This window comes from Mus musculus, chromosome 16, assembly GCF_000001635.26.
Source record: "Mus musculus strain C57BL/6J chromosome 16, GRCm38.p6 C57BL/6J".
Lineage (NCBI taxonomy): Eukaryota > Metazoa > Chordata > Mammalia > Rodentia > Muridae > Mus > Mus musculus.
In genome coordinates this window covers 26,679,075-26,699,478 of record NC_000082.6, presented here as the reverse complement: position 1 = coordinate 26,699,478, position 20,404 = coordinate 26,679,075, and the positions used below count along the sequence as shown (strand labels likewise).

The following is a 20,404-nucleotide window of genomic DNA, read 5'->3' as shown; positions in this document are numbered from 1 at the left end:
GAACAAAAATGTAGTTAGTTAATATTTAATAAGTAATTCTCAAGTATCAGGGGAAGATGAGAAAAGTATGGTTACTTTAATAGAAGAGACTAACATACATTATGTAAGACAGACTATTTAGACCCATACTCCAGGACTGAGAAAGACAACACTATACTTTCATGGAAGCATATGCCAACATATCTCCTTCTTATTCATCTTGCTCATGTGAAAGATACACTCCTTATGTCTTTAAGTGAGAATCAGAAACATGGGAAGTTGGTTGAACTTAAAACAATCTGATGCCTGCTCTTTGGGTTCACTGTGATGAAGCTATCTAGCCTGAAGACAATGCAATTCCAAAGTTTGTCACACAATCTGACAAGTATGTGCACTTGCCTTGCTAGTTTAATGACCCTGCAGCCCCTGAAGGTTGAAAAATCTTGCTAAGTTTCTTAAAGAATAATAATAATCATGTACATTGAATAATATTCATCAAGACCTTAGACTAACAAAGACTAGAGCACCTGCATGCAGCCAGGATACCTTTCATTAATAGTGATGTCGACTGTGACGTCATCAGGCTTCTTTCCATCAATGGTCCACCAGACCTCATTGTGGGAGTCCATAATGAAACTGAAATAGACTTTGCAGGGAATAACCAGTTCCTCTCCTGAAATAAATTTAGTCGATGAAGTTAACCTATATTAATCCATCAGTCTATATATTTCATATGATTAGTTATGCCTGATTCTCTAGTGGCCACTGTAAGGCAACCTACCGAAACACCAAACACATGAGAGGATAAAACCAAGAAGAAAAATGAGCAAGTGTCCATGAAATTACAAGGGTGGGCATTTTTAACACTAAATAAGTATCTTCTAAAATGTCAGAAGAACTCTGACTATATTCTTTTCAGGCCAAATCTCTTCTAGTACTGTTATTTTGTTATGAGGGCATAAACAAAGTACAAGCAAAATGGAACTTTCCTTCTCTTTCTTTTCTTTTCTTTTCTTTTCTTTTCTTTTCTTTTCTTTTCTTTTCTTTCCTCTCTCTCTCTCTCTCTCTCTCTCTCTCTCTCTCTCTTTCTTTCTTTCTTTCTTTCTTTCTTTCATTGTTATAAAACACCATGGCCAAGGCAAGTTATAAAAGAGAACATTTGATTTGAGGTTCAAAGTTCCAGAGGGTTAAAGTCAATGATCATCGTAAGAGGGATCATGGCTGTAGGCCAGCAGGCTTGGTGCTGGAACGGTAGCTAAGAGATTATTTCTCATGGAAAAACACGAGGCAGAGAAAGCTACCTAGGAATCGCATGGGATTTTTGAAACCTCAAAGCCCACCTCCAGCCATAGCTCACAGTCCTGTTTCACAATTCCTCCCAAACAGTTCCATAAGTTGGGCACTAGGAATTCAGATATATGAGCCTATGGGAGTGGCGGTTATTCTCCTTCAAACTATAGCATTGACCAGTAAAAGTCTGTAAATGGTGGGTCCTTGTCCAAGGAGGAGAGAGTGATGTCATTTCCTAAGTAACCTGGCCAAGGAATCTTCCTCTCCAATCCCTCAGAAGCTTAGTTTAAAATAGCAGCTCTAAGCTATGTGGCTGAGATGCTTTAAGACACTGAGACGTTTCAAACAGGGACACAGTGCTAACAATCAGGTCAGGACCAGCACATTACTGTGAACTCGGTAGAACTAAATACCTGTCCGTGTTTTCCTTTATTCCTATTTTATCCTTTCAAAATCATATACACTTACATAATAAAGTTTATTTCCATTCTGCCATGGCCACCACCCGTCTATTTTCTTTAACACCTTTACCCAAACAATTTCCCTCCTATTTTTTATTATAGACCTCTGAATTTATTCATGTATTTGCATGAGCATGGATGTGGGTGTTATTTACTGAAGTATTGGGCAATATATCAATGGCTATAGCACTGAAGAATGTAAGTGACCGGTGAGTGCCTATCCCTAAATGGGAAATCTGCATTACCTCTTTCAAGTTCAGGAAACATTGATGGAGGTAAAGCAAAAAGGACATAAGAGCCAGGGGATGTAGATGAGTCTACAAAACAGCTACTTAAAATTAAAGATATATAGTTATATGTGTATGTGTTCCTTGAGACGTATGTGAAGAGACTGTTGTATGTGTATCAACTGGGGATAGGCAACCCATGGTGAGTTGTCATTTACATTTTGATCAGAGTGTCCTTGTCTGCTATACAAATAAGCTTCTCTGATAAGAGTTGATTACTGCATCTAGCTGTTTGTATTTAGACAGAAGTTGGAAACTATACTGGTTCAGGCACATGGAGGTAGTAGTCGCTTTTCCTCTACATTAGATGGCTTTGCCAGTTGCCTCTATTTAAAGAGTCAGGCATAAATTCCCACCTCTTGAGAAGACTTCCAAGTCTAATTTACATGGCTATTGCTTAGCCCTATAATGGAAGTACCATTAGTGGACCTTTTGGAATATATTGCTATTCTGCTATTGTAGTTCATAGGCTTTAGAGATTGATAGGGCTATGGGTTGCTTCTCACCACTGGAAACTTGCATATCTCCTTGTCATATTACGAGAGCTAGGTTTCAGAAAAGAAACACCTAATTCGAATTTAGATTGATTCCTAAGTTCTCTGTCCAAAGTGTGCTGTATTGTTGGTGATAGAGCCTGACTTCCAATTTCTGAGATGTGATCAAGGAAAAGAGTAAAAGCCTGTATTGTATGGGGAGCTTTTTGGACTCTCCTGCCTAACAACTTGAATATGGAGATTGCTCATGCCTAACACTTACGTTTTTATTAAATAGTCAATGCTTTTTTGGTGGGGAGCATTTTTATTCCAAGGGGCACAAGATATATATAAATATATATATATATATATATATAAAACCCTAAATGTTACATATTACCCCGCCTCCCTCTCCTGTGTTGCCCTCTTCCCTCTTTCTCAAGGAGGTTTTTCTCTGCCTAAGTATTTATTCTTACCAAACACCATGATGTCTTTTAAAAAATTAATTTTCTACAGAAGCAAAAGCTGACATTTCTACATATTAAAGGTTATTTGTAGGTCAAATTGTTAGTAAGAAGTAGGTAAAGATTCGACCTGGATTGGAACTTACATGCCAGTCTGCTGAGAATAATTCTGCTTTGTGCTAATATTTTTGGTTCACTATTGCCTGGACTCTGAAGATAGCTCTAATTATCTTGGGTTTGGCAGACAAACATTTTTTCCAGACTTATTCCAATGTGTGTCTTCCCTAACTTTTTCCTATAGACTTTGAAACTATTGTTTCACTTAAAAAGGTAAAATCAACATGAGTTCAAGAATGATTTTGAAGTGTGACATGCTAAGTAGATGAATCATACTCGACTGACTGACAGATTTCACTTTGGCATTGGCAAGAATGTTCAAATTACTACACAAATCCAATCTTAACTCTAAAAAATACAGTCCACCTAGGTTGGACAACCCTTTTAACATGCCCTGTACTCTTTACATGGCAAATTATACATGAGAACTTTCACTTTTTGGCAAAATACCCATACATTCTCTGGCTCTATAATCTTCAGTTCACACTTCTATATTTCTCATTGGTTCTAGAATGGTTATACTGTACAGAAGATGATGTAAATGTGTTAGAATTTTCTGTGACTTTTCTACTCTTCTAGAGCAGGCTTTCAGTCAAAAGAACGAAAATAGTCTCTTCCTTGGTAACTTATGATTTCTTTCTAGATCAAAAGGTTATAAATCTTATAGGTCATCTCCTAGGGAGACATGACGACCATTTGACAGTGTTCTGAATTCTGTGTTCATGGATCTGTTTTTTTGCATAATAGTCCCAGCTCTGATTCAATGTTCCATGCTTGGAAGAGGAAGCAGAGGCTTAAAAACTGCCTTGTGCTATTATTACAGCCTCAGTAAATGGAAGCCCTGAGTAACGTCAAGTTTTCACCAAACAATGATCACAGAGGAAGACAAGGAGCAGAGAATAAAGGATGTGCTCCTGGGAGAGACACTACACCTCCCAGGCTGCCATGAGATTGATGGCATTGCTGGTCCTTACGTGCTGTAGCTTTTGATCATGCTTCACTTTAAATCTATGCCTTTCCTTACAATTAATCTTTACTGCCTTATATTAAGCTTTGTTTTCCTTCTTGTAATTAAGAGAATCTAACCAGACCTCAGTAGCACACTTATAGTTACCTGGTTCTTTCTCATAGACAACACGGTCATTTGGAGAATAGATCTGGGGTGGCAATGCATCCTTTGGTGAGCCTATGATAGGAAACGCAAACGGAGGATGTTAAATCATTTCAGCTTATGCAAAGCTATGCGGCTAACTTGTTCAACTTCCTGGCATAGTTTGTCAATTCTTGTGAAGGCCTACAGTCTAATATATACTCAATTCCTGGACTTCATGCATTGAAAATAAACAAAATATGATGTAATAGGAAATATGCATTCATCGCTATTACTTAGTGCTAACATGGAACTTGTGCGAGCCCTTTAATTTACTGAGTGCTATGGGTGGTACGAGCATCTTTCATCATAGTGCCCTGTTATTTACTCTTAGTCCCCAGTACCTGAGCCAAGAGCATGTAAGTTCCTCAGGCTCTCAGAAGATGAAGCCCTTAGGCTGTGGGGTCTGTGCTAACTCCAGGCATTTAGCATCAAAATGAATTAAACTGTAGGAAACAGAAAGTATCTCAAAGAATTGAAGAATTGCTTGGTGTGGAAACGTCAGACGATTCTTGACAGATGTGTTGTGAGCACAGAAAAACAGTTTTTCTTTTGCAAGAATCCAAACAAAATATATTGAATCGCCTGCATTTTTCAGGAAGGTAGATTGTTTAATCAGCGTCCTTGATTTCCTGTGCTCTTGTGACATAGACTTCTCTTGCCATATTAGAAATAAGTGCTTTTATGTCTTATTTCTTCTCTTTGTATTCCTCTTTTAATCTCTAAGCTACTTTTATCACTGTACTTGACAGGTGGAACTCCCTGTTGTCAACTTGTAAGCCGTGCTGATGAATCACCCCTATTATCCAAGTATTTCTCCCCCCAAATGTTCCTAATGTCTAGTATGGAACCTGGATAATAGGAAGTGAATGCTTACCTCCATGAAAAGTTTAGGGATACTTCTCTTCTTAATAATGAGCCTGACTTACTGATACTAGATTACTAACCAAATGTCCATGCATGAAAATGCTGCTGTTTGTATGGCCTGTACATATATGCTAAAGTACCTTGAAAGACTTTTGCAGTGCAGTGTTGTCAAAAAGTGTGTTTATATTTTATTTTATGCATATAAATATTTTGTCTGCAGGTATGCTTGTGTATCACATGCATGTCTGATGCCTATGAAGGCCAGAAAGTGTGTCAGATTGAATGGGTCCTGTGGAAGACAAGACAGTGGTTTGAACCACTGAGCCATTTCTCTAGACATAGTGTTGTATTTAAGAGTTTATAGACTGATTACTCAGATTCTTCCAAATATTAATCATAGGTACGTATATTTCACATTTAAAAGTAATTTTAATAACTCTTAAATATATGGTAAATACAATTCACTTCACAATTGCATTGTTAGGAATAAATTACATAATACAAATAAAGTAAAATGCACTCAAGAGCTTTTAGTGAGCTTAAATAGATAGCCAATGTGCTGTGGCTTTATAAAGTAAACTCATGTCATTTGAAAGTCAGTTAGGAATGACTTCGACAATCTGTCTGTGTCTGTCAACTTTTATATCTACAAATCAGTGACTGAGAATAACCATTATTACCTTAGCAAATACAGATCAAACTACATGTTATAAGCAAATAAATTATAAACGACTGCTGATGTGAGTATAATGCTATATAATTTATCTGGCTTCTAAAACACAGATTCTAAATCTATTCTTTCTTTCCATGTGAATTAATCACCAACTCAAAAGTAAGCAAAGAAAAGTGGCTACAGAACTGGTTGCTTTAGATTTTATTTGTGTTGTGTTAAAAGCTTATAATTTTGTATTTCTATTCTTTTCTTGATTTTTGGTTATTTATCTAGAATCTGATAATAGATTTATTAGAGGAAAAAGTTTTAGACAGAGCTTGGGATCTAGAATCTCTCCACTAACTTTTATAATGCCTCCAAGTGGTGTTCCCATCTAATAAAAGAAGGGATATGGAGAAATAAGGCCAAATACACTTAAATATGCATAAGCCTGTTAAAAACAGTTCAACATCTCCTCTCTTTCTCCCTCTGTCTTGTTATGCATCAAAGACGGAGACCTGAATCAAAGTCATGTGACTAACTGATGGCCCTGGTAGGACAGGAACACCCATCTATCCAATCTATCCAGTTGTGTTCCCATTCACTAGCAGGCTTGTCGTTCATTCATGTATGCAGTAAGTTAACCTACAGTTATTGGAAGCTTGCAGTTTACATGGACCTGCTTTTGGACTGTGGGGATAGTGCATGAATAAATTCTGCATCTTTTTAAAAATAGAGTTTTCATAATTGTGTATAACAAACCATTAAGAGCCTGAACAAACTGGGTATCCTTGTGTCACATACTTGTGAATGATAAGTCATACTTACCCACCACCTTTACAGTCACAGTCCTGGTGAGGTGAAAGAGACGTCCGTTTTCAGGATATGTAACCACACATGTGTAATTTCCGTTATTTGAAACCAAGGGGATGAAAAAGCTCAAGTTCATGCCCTCGGGTAGTACATTATGAAAGTCCACTATTTCAGTACAACCCTGGGGGGGAAATGGTTCACAGATTATATACAGGTGCACACATAACACAAGTAAAAGGAGGCTTTTGCATCTTAAATTTCAAACAACATCCTAAAATCCATGCTATGCTTTTTACAAAAATATTGAATCAAGACTCTGGACGATATTTCTTTGTTTCCTTGGTTTCAGAGATATGAGGATTAAGTACAATTAACTTTCATGCACAGGAGAAATTAAAATTCTAATTCAAGATATGACCTCCAAGTCAAGCATCCTCTTGTCTTAGGTTCAGTTTTCAAATTCTTGGAAGCCCTTTTTGTAATGAAACATGGTTAAGATTTTGCAAGAGTGACTAAGAACTTATGAATGACTGCAAGTCCTGCCTTAAGAAGCAATCATGGGCCTTTTCTGTAGCTCCTCCCTGACTTGGTTAATTTGGGAATCTGGCTACTTTGGGATACCTCACATCAGTTTTGACATCTAATTTTGGTACTCTCGGTCACTCTACTGAATTTATCCATTAGTCATCTTCAAACATTTTGTGTTCTTCTCTTACTTTATTATACCTTTTTTTTCCCTCAAAAAGGGATTTATTACAAGCCACTTTTAATCTGTCATTCCAAAATGTATGAGCCTTATAAAGACTCAAGAAAACATTTCTCCTTCTAACTCATATTTCCATATAAAGCAGTCAATGTTTAAAATATAAAACTCGACTGTCTTCTGCAAAATAAACACCACAGTCCTGTTTTATAGCTTAGTCTCTGGCTATGCAGTTTTATTTTACTAAAAAGTCAATATATCATATGTAACAAAATCCACTTTAAATATCTGCTTTTCAAATTTGTTTGTTTTTTCTTTTAAAAATTAATAATTTGTAAATGACAAAAATATTTTGATATTTTTAAAAATATAAAATTGTTACATTTCAGGGCTTCTATTGATTATTTTCATCTTCTTATATTTCACATATTAATATTAAAGTCCTGGGTGCTTTTTTTTGTAACTTCAATTCCTGGAAGGGACATTTTGAAAGGTGACATTTACCCTACGGAATATATTTTATAAGACTTTGTCACGGGAAATATAGTTTTGCTTCGTGGAGATCAAAGGGAACTGATACTGGCTCGGGGAAGACGTTTTCTCAATCAATTTCTCCTGCTGGGTAAGCAGCCTGTCTGGAGACTTGGCACATCAGCACCACAAGGTTACCACAAAGTAGGAAGTCACAAAGGCGAACACCTTCTAATCAATTCATGTCAGACATGGTTTTGGCTACGTTTAATATATCTCTAGGACTCTATTTGACTGGGCGGCACATTTCATCAGAACTGCAGCAAGATAGCGTTCCTTCATTTGTTGACTTAGCTGTTCTTAAATCCCCGTGAAGCAGGCAGATCAGGCTGAATGTGCTCCGGTTTCGCTGATAGAAATAGAAATGAGGTAGATAAAGAGGCATAGTAGACTGCACAGGGCAAGGTGGAGACTCTTTCCCAGACTCCACAATTAAGGTTTCTCGCTGTACTCAGAACTAAAGATGACAAATCTACTCAAGAGCTGGGGTTATAAAAATTACAGCAAGACTTGTGTTTGACATTCACTATATTATCTCAGCAGATTCTTGTCCCAAACTTACAAAGTCTGTAATGTTCTTATCCTATTTTATGAAGGAGGAGACAAAGACCTGTAAAAGTAACTGCTGATGTCTTACAACTTGGGAATGCCAGGAATGGAATTTGAACATAGATCTATTTGTTTCAATCGTGAATCAAAATCTATTTGTCTCACAGCTTTTACTCTTAATTCCATATGACTCCATGTCCTCATTCTATGGTGTGGCCCATATCTCTGTATATATAACATACCCATACATCTATGTATCTCCTGTATCTACGTCATACCCTTCATCTATGCTATACCTATGCATCTACAACATACATCTGCACCTATGCTCTACCCATCTCTGTGCCATATTCTGCATTTGTGCCATAACCCTGCATCTATGCCATACCTTTGTATCTATGCCATACCCTGTATCTGTGCAATACCCTGCTTCTACATCATACCCTGCATCTATGCTATACCTCTGCACCTATGCCCTACCTATCTCTGTGCCATATTCTATATCTGTGCTGTATCTTTGCATCTATTCCATACCTTGTATCTATGCCACATGCAAAGCAAATCCTGAAATAATAGTGTGATGTTCCCAGTTTTTACAGTTAGAGCTAAACTGAAAAGCATACTCTTCAATACAAAGGGGCAGATAATTTTACTTAATTTGACAAAGTATCTTTGAGAATATAATCAAATCTGCTTCAAAGCTGTTAGGCCTGTAGCATTTTATGAAGGGAATGAGAGGACATGGGTTTCATTCTAAATACGCACATGTGCAGTGTAGTATACTGGTTATATTACAAATACATAGTAATTTTAGCCTGTAGTGTTGACTTGGATCTTGTTTTATACAAATAATCTTAACTCTAGATTCTTCAATATGCATCCCAAAGATAGTCTGTTTTCTTTTATAGAAAATAAACTATTCCTGAAATAATCTTTATGATGGTTTCACACATACTTCTTTAGAATTCCAAAAAGAACTATCATGAACAAACACTTGGGTACTTATAGAACAGAAAACAGGTTTTCAAAAATAAGAAACTAGTTAGCACTAAGTGAATGTTTTTTTTTTTTTTCCCAAATGGAGTAAACACTTGTGTGGCTAGCAAACAGTCCTTCTACCTGGCCCATCAGTTCCTCATTCTGAATTCAAAATGAAGAAGTTAAATAGAAGAGCAACTGTCAACCACATAATGGTTGCTATGGCAACCAAGCACAACATGTAAGTAAGAAGCAGTACAAGAAATGACTCTGGGATCCTGGAGAGGAAATATGTATCCGAGAAAGTGAAGGCTGTGGGTAGGATGATGTCACAATGAAGAAAAGAGTAGCTTCCTTTAAGGACGTCTATTCCTCAAAAGGAACCATCTGATGATATGACTGGAAAAGGCCCTTCGTTGTTTTTATTAATATATATTCAGCCTATATAAGAAAGTGTGAAAAATGTTTACAAGAGAAGGAGGGTTTGTGTTATATTGTTAATCCAGAGATTTACTGGAGAAAAAACATTTTTACCATTTGGGGGTCAAATTTGAAACAAGCATTGTTAAATTTTAAATATTGGCCAAGAGATGGACTTTGGTCAGGACCACTCCATGGAATATCCCAGCAGAGTGGCTCTTAGACACATGTTAAGTGGCTTTTATGAACAAAAACACATAGTCTACTATAGAGGGCACTGTACTTTTCTATGAGGCATTGTTATTTTCTAAAACTACAACTCCCAGCATCCTAGAGAGTTACCTGGTCCTTGGGCCACTGGGTCTTATAAGTTAATTTGAGGTATTACACTATCTTAAAATGATAAGGAAAATATTGACAGTAACTTCGGGGGGGTGGGAATGAAGACATGGGCAGAACACTCTGGGCCGAGGGAAGAGAGTGAAGAACTCTCCTGCATTCGCAGAGTATTTTTTCTACATGTTACTATTTACATTGCTGAATTGTGGCAGGTTTCCTACAGTGTTCCCCTTTTTCCGGGTAATTAATTCATTGTGCCAGTGAGAGGTGGATGAGCACAATGTCTACGAGGCCTGTCATTGGGCCAATAATTAGTATACTGAGTTCAACATATTTATGTTACATGATCAAAAACATGTATGATGTCATCACAGATACATGACAGAGTTGAAAGCTCAAAGAATATGTGTGGTAGTAAGTATATGGGTTATTATTACATATGGGATAGTTATTCTGGGATACATGGGGAAATGGGAATAAAAATATAAACTGCTTAAGCTGCAATGTCTGAATAGTTAGGGGTAGCTGTGGAAGCAATGAATCCATAAAAATCTTGGCATAAAATAACTGTACTTTGTTGATTCTGTAAAGAGTTTCATAAGCCAGTCATTTCCAATAAAGGAACTCAGTCTGTCTTTCAATGTTTATAAATATTTACAATGTCCCTTCTGTGTTGTGCCAGGCAATGTTAAGAGCTAGATACATAATACTAAAAAATGAGATGGCATCCATTTTCATGAAGTTTTGCAATCCAGTCTAAATCCATTATTCAATCAATTCTTAAGTGCAATGTGGATTGGTCCAGGCTTGTGCTGTAAAATTGATGTTCAAATGAAAGAAAAGGAGGGAGAGAGAGCTCAGACTTAGCACAGAACAATGCTATAACCACTAAAGAGACAATGATGAGTTAGGAATTAGCTTTCCTCAAAGTACACAGTGGATGAGTCATTTGACCTGATTTAAGCTTCAAGACTTCAAAGATAACAATTTAAATTGATTTTCAGTTTAAACAATGCATTTTGGGTCAACAGGAGCCATAAAACCATATGCAAAATGCCATGAGTTCTAAGTGTGCGGCTCTCAAATTTGAACATGATATCTTCATACCAAAGGTTCAAAATCCCTGTATACACATTGAGAATGATGTCATCTTTCTGTAGCACAAAGTCTATCACACAGATACTTAAAAGCATATGCCATACCTAAAGATAACTGGTTATGGCAAGATTTTACAAATGTTCTTTCCTGAAGTTATGTCTTAGGTAGGGTTTTGTAGTTTTGTTTTTGTTTTTGTTTTTGTTTGTTTGTTTGTTTTGTTTTTTTGAGACAGGGTTTCTCTGTATAGGCCTGGCTGTCCTGGAACTCACTTTGTAGACTAAGCTGGCCTCGAACTCAGAAATCCACCTGCCTCTGCCTCCCAGGGCTGGGATTAAAGACGTGTGCCACCATGCCCAGCTTTAGGTAGGGTTTTTATTGCTGTTTTAAAACACCATGACTGTAAACAGCTTGGGGAGGAAAGAGTTTATTTCAGGTTACAATTTTCAAGTCACACTCCACTGGTGAATGAACTTGGGGCAGGAATTTAAAAAGGGCAGGAATCTGGAGGGAGGAGCTGATAGAGAGGTCATGGAGGGGTGCTGCTTACTGGCTTGCTCCCTATGGCTTGCTCACCCTGCTTTCTCATACACCCCAAGACCACCTGCCCAGGAACACTGATCATAGTTAGGTAATCATGCATCAACCATCAATCAAGGACATCCCCTACAGGGTGGCCTGCAGGCCAATCTTGTATGGGTATTTTCATAATTAAGGGACTTTCCACTCAAATACTCTAGTCCATGTCAAGTTGATATAAAAATGAGCACAGGGTAATTTAACAGAAATAAGATACAATAATTTAAATATTTTTGGAGAAATATTACCAAACAGTATCTGACTACCAGTGATTTATTTTTTATTGGGTTTCTGAGGAGTTTGGAGAAAAAAATATATTGCATGGAAAAATTTGGTTTTTCAAAAAATTGAAAAATTTTTAAAAATTTGTAGTGGTGGTACTACACCAAACTTAATCACAATGGGCATGAAGACACTTAGCTTTCTGTAATCTTACTGATGTCTAACCAGCTACATGGCAGGGAAGATCTTTGCAGTTATCATAACTCAAACATATAAAATACTCAGTAAAATGATCTCCCATCTCAGGGAAAAAGGAAAAGTATCCTCACTTTCCCAAGTCTCTGTAAAATGAAAATTGAAATATCCAACCATAATAATAAAGGTGGGGTTATTCAGCTATATGAAAGGTATGGTGGCATGAAAACAAGTCAATAATTAAATCTAATAAAATAATAATGATACTAATAATAGTACAGCACACTTATATATGAATTTGCTATATGTCTGGTAGCATCTCTGTGACTAAACCATCATTTTCTAATATCCATCGAGACTGCCTTCCAGAAGTTCTCTGATTTGTAATTCAGTAAATCACTTACAAACATAGTATGCTCTCCAGATGAAGAGTTAGAAAATGTGCCTCATTTGACAAATTTACTGAATAGTTCATGACAGGACTGCTGAAGTCCTGAATTAGGAAGGCCTTATAATAAAAAAAATAAGATGACAGACGAATAAAGACATGGAGAGGAATGGTCAGTTTTTATCTCTTTTCTGCATACTTCAGAAATGGAGACACTTGGTGTTCTATTTCTCTAACACCAGTCCATCGGAATCCTCTTCCTGTCCCCATCCAGTTCACAGACCAATGTATGTTCCAATACTGTCTTTTCCTTTATGAGTCCCTGAGATCTAAAAGGGACTAGACTCCCTTCCTACATTGATCTTAGAAGGATTTTTTTTTTTATCATGCATCTACTCTGTTCACAGCCTTTATTGTTTACTCTTTAAGACAGATCTGTGCATTCAGGTTATCTTAGAAGGATTTTAGAATCACACAGAATTGGACTAGACTCCCTTCTGATATCAGTCTTAGGAAAGATTTTACAATCATACAGAACGGGCCGGAAGTACCAGGAATATAAAGTACGGCCTCCTGACACACAAGGTTGATTCTTGGCTTAGAGCCCGGTGGCACTTGGTAAATTTCCCAACAGCATTGTGCTTAGAATTGTATTATAGTTTTTAACGTAAAAATACCCCACAAAACCTCATGTGTTAAGACTTGTTTGCCAGGTTATGGGCTGGTGACAGGTGATTGGCTCACAAGAACTCTAACTTCATCAATGTATATATCCATTGAACTCCTCAGTACCTGGTTTATGTTGAAGTAAGTAAGTCACTTACCAGTAGCTTGCATTGAAAGAGTATTTTACCCCAGATCCCTTCCTGTCTGTCCGTCTACTCCCTAGGTGACATGTTAAGCACCTTTCCTCTGCTCTGCCTTTCAGCCATGCTGTCTTATCCTGATCACACACCTAAGCATGTGAATTCAAATCTCTAGAACTATGAGCCAACATTAAAACTTTGCTCCTTTATGTTGCCTAGTTGAGGAATTCCATAACACCCTCAGAAATGCTAACATAATTCTTAACTACAAAATACAGTAAATAGGACATCATACTTGTTAAGAGCATTGGGAGAATAAATTTCCGGCTCTTTGGAACAGACCCTGTACTCTAAGCCTCCATTTCCTAGCTATTAAAGATGGTGTCTACCTTTTGGTGTTGTGATATGCACTGAACATGGTAACACAAGACTTAGCATACAGATAGCATTACTAAAATGGAAACTATTCAATTCCCCCTTTTCAGTTGAACATTCTTCAACTTGCAGGTGTTAAGAAAGCAATAGTGAAATGGATTATAATTATACATTTTTTAAGTCTCAAAGATGTATTTCTATTATTACCACAGTAGACATTTTTTCTAAAATCAAGTTACAGAGGTCCACTGAGAGATGAATTTCTGTAGACATTTGAGGATGGGTGCAGAAGGTAGAGAAAACAAAACCATCAGGGTTCCCATCAAACCTCAGTCGTGCTGTCAAGTTAGGAGAATGTTTCTATCCCAAACCCAGTCTTTGCTCCCAAGGTGGCAGAATTCTGGAGATCAAAGGTGCCAGTCACTTAGACACAGGAAGAGAAACAAAGAACAAAAACAGAAAAGCACAACACACTTAGCAGAAGTTTTGACATAACCAATCCATAGAAAGGATGGCTATGGTCAAGTTTTCTTTTCTTTTTGAAAACAGGTAGTTTGCACTGTGTGTGTGCGTGTGTGTGTGTGTGTGTGTGTGTGTGTGTGTGTGTGTGTGTTTACATGTGCCTTTTTTGTGTATGTGGATGTTTGTATGTACTTGTAGGTATGCATACTTGTGTGTATATATGAGTATATATTTTATGTATATGTATACATAGCCTTGTACATGTATGTTTGGGGGGGTGCACTTGCCTGTGTGCAACACTCTCCTTATTTGTTCAAACATGTTTGCACTAAATGTAAAACCCACCATTTTACCTAGACTGGTTAACTGTAAGACTATAGAATCTACCAGTCCCCACGAGTTTACAGGCAAGCATAACATAAATATCACTTCATGTGGGTGTTGGAAATCCAACCCAAACACCCATGTTTGCACAGCTTTACCCACTTAGCCATCTCCCATGACCCATGTCTATCTTTTGAGTCATGTATAGAATGTGAGGAGTCTGCCTCAGCAATCATTATACAGAAGTGACTTTTTCTTCAATACCTTTATGCCTTCACTCACTGAATGTAGACTCTCTGAAGACTGACTCAGGCCCTTCTCACTGTGTTTCATCTTCTGGATGCTTCAACTGTCACATAGATGCATCCATCTCTATGCATAGTGTGGTTTCAGATCCTTATTTGTACAACCATTGTCCGCTTATCTGTCTTGTCTACCACCCTGATGTCTTAGACATCCTAGCTTCTTGTGACATTTACTAAGTCCACCACTGATTCCTCCAGCTTCCTCCTCTCCTCATACCTTGGTTAATACCACCACCATTCATGAAGACAGGAAATTCAAAAATTTGAATAATCTGATATGTATTCAATAGTCAACTAGACCCACAGGTCAGAAGTTCTCATTAAAATCATAGCATTTTTTTCTCTGCCACTTAATGCGACTCAACATTACATAGAATAAATATTTAATTGCATTTTACATGTGTGAGTGTTTGCCTACATGTGGCCTATGTACTACATGCCTAAATGTGCTAAATTGTGTCTTGCTCTTGAGATTTCACTGAACTGAGAATATATCTCATTTACCACATTAAACCTCATCCTGTGCATACTCCAGTGAACCCATCTATGCTTAGCTGGTGAACATGTACATCAACAGAAGACTACAACAAAGAATTCAGTAAAAAGTGACATTAAACATTAAACCTGACAATGAATGAATAGGTAAGTGTAGATTGTGAATAGAAAAAGACCCAGAGAGGCAGGAAGGTGTGTGGACAATTCCAGGAGAACCACAGGGAGGTTTTCCTTATTGATGTGAACCTGTTAAAAATCACCCCACTAATGCTCTCATTTGTAAAGACTTCTGTGTGTATTATCTCTAAACCAATTCCTCTCTGCAACATAAGTAAAGTCCCATTGCCACACTTAAAAGCAATAACTTGTTGATATCATCTGCATCCCACACTAAGAATATTCTGGTGTTCTATTGCTCTGTTTTATAACATATGTGAAACAATATTCAGCTAAGTCTTCTTCAGTCTCTTAGTCTTCTTCCTCCTAATTTCCTCTTCTCAGCCACTCTCTTACTCTCCCCTCTTCTTTCTTTTCTCTCTCACTCAATCTCTTCATTTCTGCTTTTTTTCCAAGTTATTTTAGCAGACAACAAAACATAGGCAAACCCAGGTATAACCATATGAATTAGCTACTGAGTTGTTTAAGAGTCTATATCATTGTAAGCTGAAGCAAGGCCAGGAATATACTACTGTGAACCACCTTTGCTAGCTTCCACATAGCCCTTGTCAATCACAGCTCCTTCACTATTCCCCACCCAAATAGACATTATTGAAAACTCCAAAAATTGTCTCGTTTTTAGTTTTAATTTTATCATATCTGTGTAGGTCCAAACTTAGATATGTAGATTAGATTCTCATTCTCTTTTTAAACAGCTTCACCTGTTTCCTTGAATTCTGTCCTTTCCCTTTGTACATCAGGAGAACTCTGCAGGAGAACTATAAATTCCTATGTATTTTTTTCTTTTTGCTCAATTCAAACTCATGATGTAGTTCCAGGCCTTCCTTTGTTCTCTGTATTTTTAGATGTCAGTGACCCGCCTCAGGTTTATTCCATTTGCAACACCATAGGTAGCACTGTTCTCTGATTAGAAGGGAGACTGCTATTGTGGATCATGTTGTGATGCTGGTGGTAATGGATGCTTTATGCTTGGACTTATCAACTGGATCTTGCAGACTGATATTTCAAAGGTACCATGACTATTTCATTCATTGGTAGGAATGTTTCTATTAAAATATATTTGTCTATTCAATTTTGTAAACCCATGTCAATTTTATTACCTTTAGAAAGAGAAGAATTCTCATTTCTTTTTGTTTATTAGTTTTCAAGATCTTACTCTGATTTTCCCATTTAACTATTTAAAATATGAAATTATCATCATGTATTTTGTTGGACTGAAGTCACTAAAAGTTTCACTATCATTAAATTTCAGTTTGTCAACCTCTAGCCAACAGAAAGCTTTTACAGTTGATTACTAGGTCATTTTATTAACAATTGATTAAGAAAGAGAATTGAAACAGATGAGTTGTCGTTGGAAATTTGTCTATCTGCCCCTCGATTTCTGGCAATTTTTAAGAACTTCTTGTAGATTTGAAACTTTATTATAATGTAGAAATCCTTCTGCTGTTGAGCGTCTTCCTAGATAAGTGATCTTTTCCCTATTGTGAACTGTTTGTTTTCTCTCTGTAATACTCACTGATTTAAAAATCTCCATTCTCGTGTATTTTTGTGGCCACGCTAGCCTTCCTGTTACTGTTACTCTTTACCTTTAAATTTCCTTCTTTTACCTCCTGCCAATCTTCAGCTGCTATGCATTGTCTGAGCATGAGTACAGGTGTACATGTGTGTTCATGTGCATGTGTGCATATGATTGTAGGCACTTCTATTTGGGCATATATGTGTATTCATATGCATTGGTGTGTGCTTGTATGTCTGTGTGGGTGCATGTACTTACACATGTATATGTGTACATATATATGTGTTTCTCTGTGTACATGTGGTGTGTGTATTCTTGTCCATGTGCCTGTGCATATGTGTGTATATGATAGTGTGTATGCCATGTATGCATCTGTATATGTGTGGTATGTACATGGGTACATGTGCTTAGATGTGGTCTTATGCTTGTGCATATTTGTGTGTATATAAGTACATGCGTATATGTGCTTCTCAGTGTACATGTGTTGTGTGTATAATTGTATGTATGCATATGTATATTTTTACATGCATGTGTATGTATGTGTGCATGTCTGTGTTTGCAGCTATATTCCCTCTTACTTTGGTTTTATTTGTAAAATAATTTTCTTCACTTTAAATTTTCAATAGGTGATGTAACTTTAGGGCATTTTAATTCTATTTTTGCATCCTGTTTATTCATATAACTTATATTCCTGGTGTAGGCCTGGTTTTAAAGAATCACCAACAGTATATACTTCTTGCAAACTTTCTTTGCTGCAAAAATATTATCATTTTATGTGCCCATTTCATGAAACTCAAATGGAACTTCTTATTGATCACATTTATGTAAAAATAACCTTTTCTGTACTTTAGTATGGCTTCATGTTCCTAGTGACAGAGATTCTTCAAAATGCCTCCATCCTGATCTGTTCCCACTTTTCCCTCACCCCATGTCAAGCCCATTTTCTTTCTTTCCTTATACTGTTCTAATCAACTGGCTTTTCTTTTTTCTTTGCCAATAGGCAGGGCATTAAACTGCAAAGCTTGAGGCATTGTAGGCAGACAACTTTCTAGCCCTGCATTCTAGTGTTTGTTGCTCTGGCTAGCATTTCTGAGGTACAGTGAAACCACTCTAGCCTAGTAGAACTTCTTGCTAAGGGATTTGTGACTTGTCTCAGGGGATGAAATTTCTTCTGCCTTTAGCTGCTGATTCTTCACAGGCCTGTCCTAAGTTCCACTCGCTATCTTTCACAATGATCAGCCAGGCTCACTGTATTTGATTTACTATAGCTGGAACTTCTTTATATGTATGAATTTGTGTGAATATTAAGTGACTTACTTAGATATTTCTTATGCCAATTAGCACACGCTAAAAAGCAAACAACAATATCTATTTTAAGGTACTAAAATATTTATACTTTATACATGACCTTCACTGTGTACTTCTTCTGAGGAGATCATATTCAGAAATCTGACCGACAATGGTTTTCTTTTGTACCTCGGTGCAAATACTGACTCTACGGATGCCTACAGGCTATTGTTAGTCTCACTTAGTTTTCTGAGAACTCTTTCTACGGAGTTGGCTATACACTGTGCTTGAGTTGTCCAGCTTCATACCTGTGGATAGTCCGTGAGAGTCAAAGGCTATGCTGCAGTGCCCCTACAGGTGTCCCCTTCCAATATTCACATTTTTGGATAAAACACTTTCCAAATACTCAGATATGAGAGATCACAGACAGTACCCACAAATGAGGGCCATCAACTGAGTACACATAAAGAGTAAATTATAGTATTGACTCCTCAAGGAGGTACTGATTCACGTCACGAATCAGCACCTTCTGACTTCACAAGGCAGTGAGTGGAAGTAGGCAGCATTACTCAAATTATGTTCCTCAGGAGGTAACAGAAGTTAAGCAGTTAGTTCTGGGACTCCAGAGAACATCACTTGAGAAACAGGAAGCTGAGGCAAAGCAACCCATACCCCTCCTTCTAAAACAGAACAAAAACAAGAAAGGGGCAAAAAAATTGTACAAAGATATTAATGGGGAAATCAAAATGTCCAAGGATGAAAATATCAGTGTTACTAGTGTTACCATTTAACTCAACAGGCATTCAGTCATTACCATTAAACAAACAAACAAACAAACAAACAAACAAACAAAAAACAAAAAAAAACCCACCGTGTCCTAGATTTCTTACCTTATACCAAGTGACCGATGGTTTGACACTGGAAGGAAAGTATCCGTCTACATTTGGACATGTGATCTTATGAATGCCATGTTCAATATACATCTTGTGCACTGGGAATCTCATGGCAGAATTGAAACAGCTGTCCTTCTGAACAACTTCCAGGGGAAATGCAACTTTGCTGCAGTAAGTTGTGTTCCTGAAAAGGCAAGCATGCAATGATCAGGGAGGCTAATCTGCATTTGATTTAATAGAGTTGGGACTTCTTCATATGTGCAAGTTCCTGTGACCATTAAGTGACTCACTGAGATATTTCCTATACCACTTAGCACCATACACTAAAAAGCAAACATAAATATCCCCTCTAAATGCACTAAAATACTTTATACACGAACTCCAATGTGTATTGAAAGCGTTCATTTAGAACACTATCGGGGTGACATTTTTATTAAGGCAAAAGCAAGGATGGCATGTTTAAGGGTGCAGCCAACCTTTGAAAATGTTTCCAGGATTTTAGCTTCTGATCAGGAAGTTTTAGAATTTTTGTTGTTTTACAAGATCAGACTTCTCAAAAGGAGAAATAGAGCCAACCCAGTGTTATCTCAGTCAGGAAAACTGGGAGATTAATAGAAAAATCAAAACAATCATAAAGAAAATTATAACATAGTTTTCAAAATTATTGAATTTTGAACACCTACAGGCAAGTGTGAAAGGCAAAAATACAGGAAACATCTTACAGAGTGGGAAGCACGCAGTTGTGTTTGTCCAGACAGAGCCATATCTCTATCAAGCTCTGTTCCACTAAACCATATCATATACTCCTACACTGGGCCCCCTAGATGGTGAGCACCTTAGATGTTATTTCATTAAATGTATAATAACTGAAAACTATGTGAGCATCATATATATTATATTATAATAATCATGTCTAATCTTGGAAAGATGTAACTTCAACATTACCACTTGAATGTGAGCAATAAAATATAGAGAAATGCGTCTAACTCCAAAGCTGTAAACATGCCCGAACCTATCTAGAAGCTTGAATGAGAATGAACTCATAGCTCCCTACATTTACATGCTAAGCTTCAGTTGGAAGACCTATTTAGGTAGGACTAAGAAGTGAGACCTTGTTGGAGGAGCTTTGTCAATGGGGGTGAACTTTGAGGCTCCAAAAGCCCATACCATTTGGAGCTTTCTGTCTCATGGTTATAATCTCAAGACAGGACT

General features: G+C 37.1%; 1 protein-coding gene across 6 annotated transcripts in view; it reads right to left on the bottom strand.

Annotated features, from left to right (window-relative positions):
• Positions 1–20,404, bottom strand: part of Il1rap (interleukin 1 receptor accessory protein) — a 148,620-nt gene that overhangs the window by 30,650 nt on the left and 97,566 nt on the right. For all 6 annotated transcript variants that reach the window (XR_875736.3, NR_152416.1, NM_001159318.1 and 3 more), the window contains exons 4-7: positions 19,190–19,376; positions 6,569–6,734; positions 4,186–4,257; positions 526–652 (exon numbers count right to left, since the gene is read on the bottom strand). Coding sequence is in view for 4 of the 6 variants with exons in the window: in NM_001159318.1 (NP_001152790.1) it covers positions 526–652; positions 4,186–4,257; positions 6,569–6,734; positions 19,190–19,376 (552 nt within the window). In the remaining 2 variants the exon portion in view is untranslated. The remainder of the gene's footprint in view (positions 1–525; positions 653–4,185; positions 4,258–6,568; positions 6,735–19,189; positions 19,377–20,404) is intronic.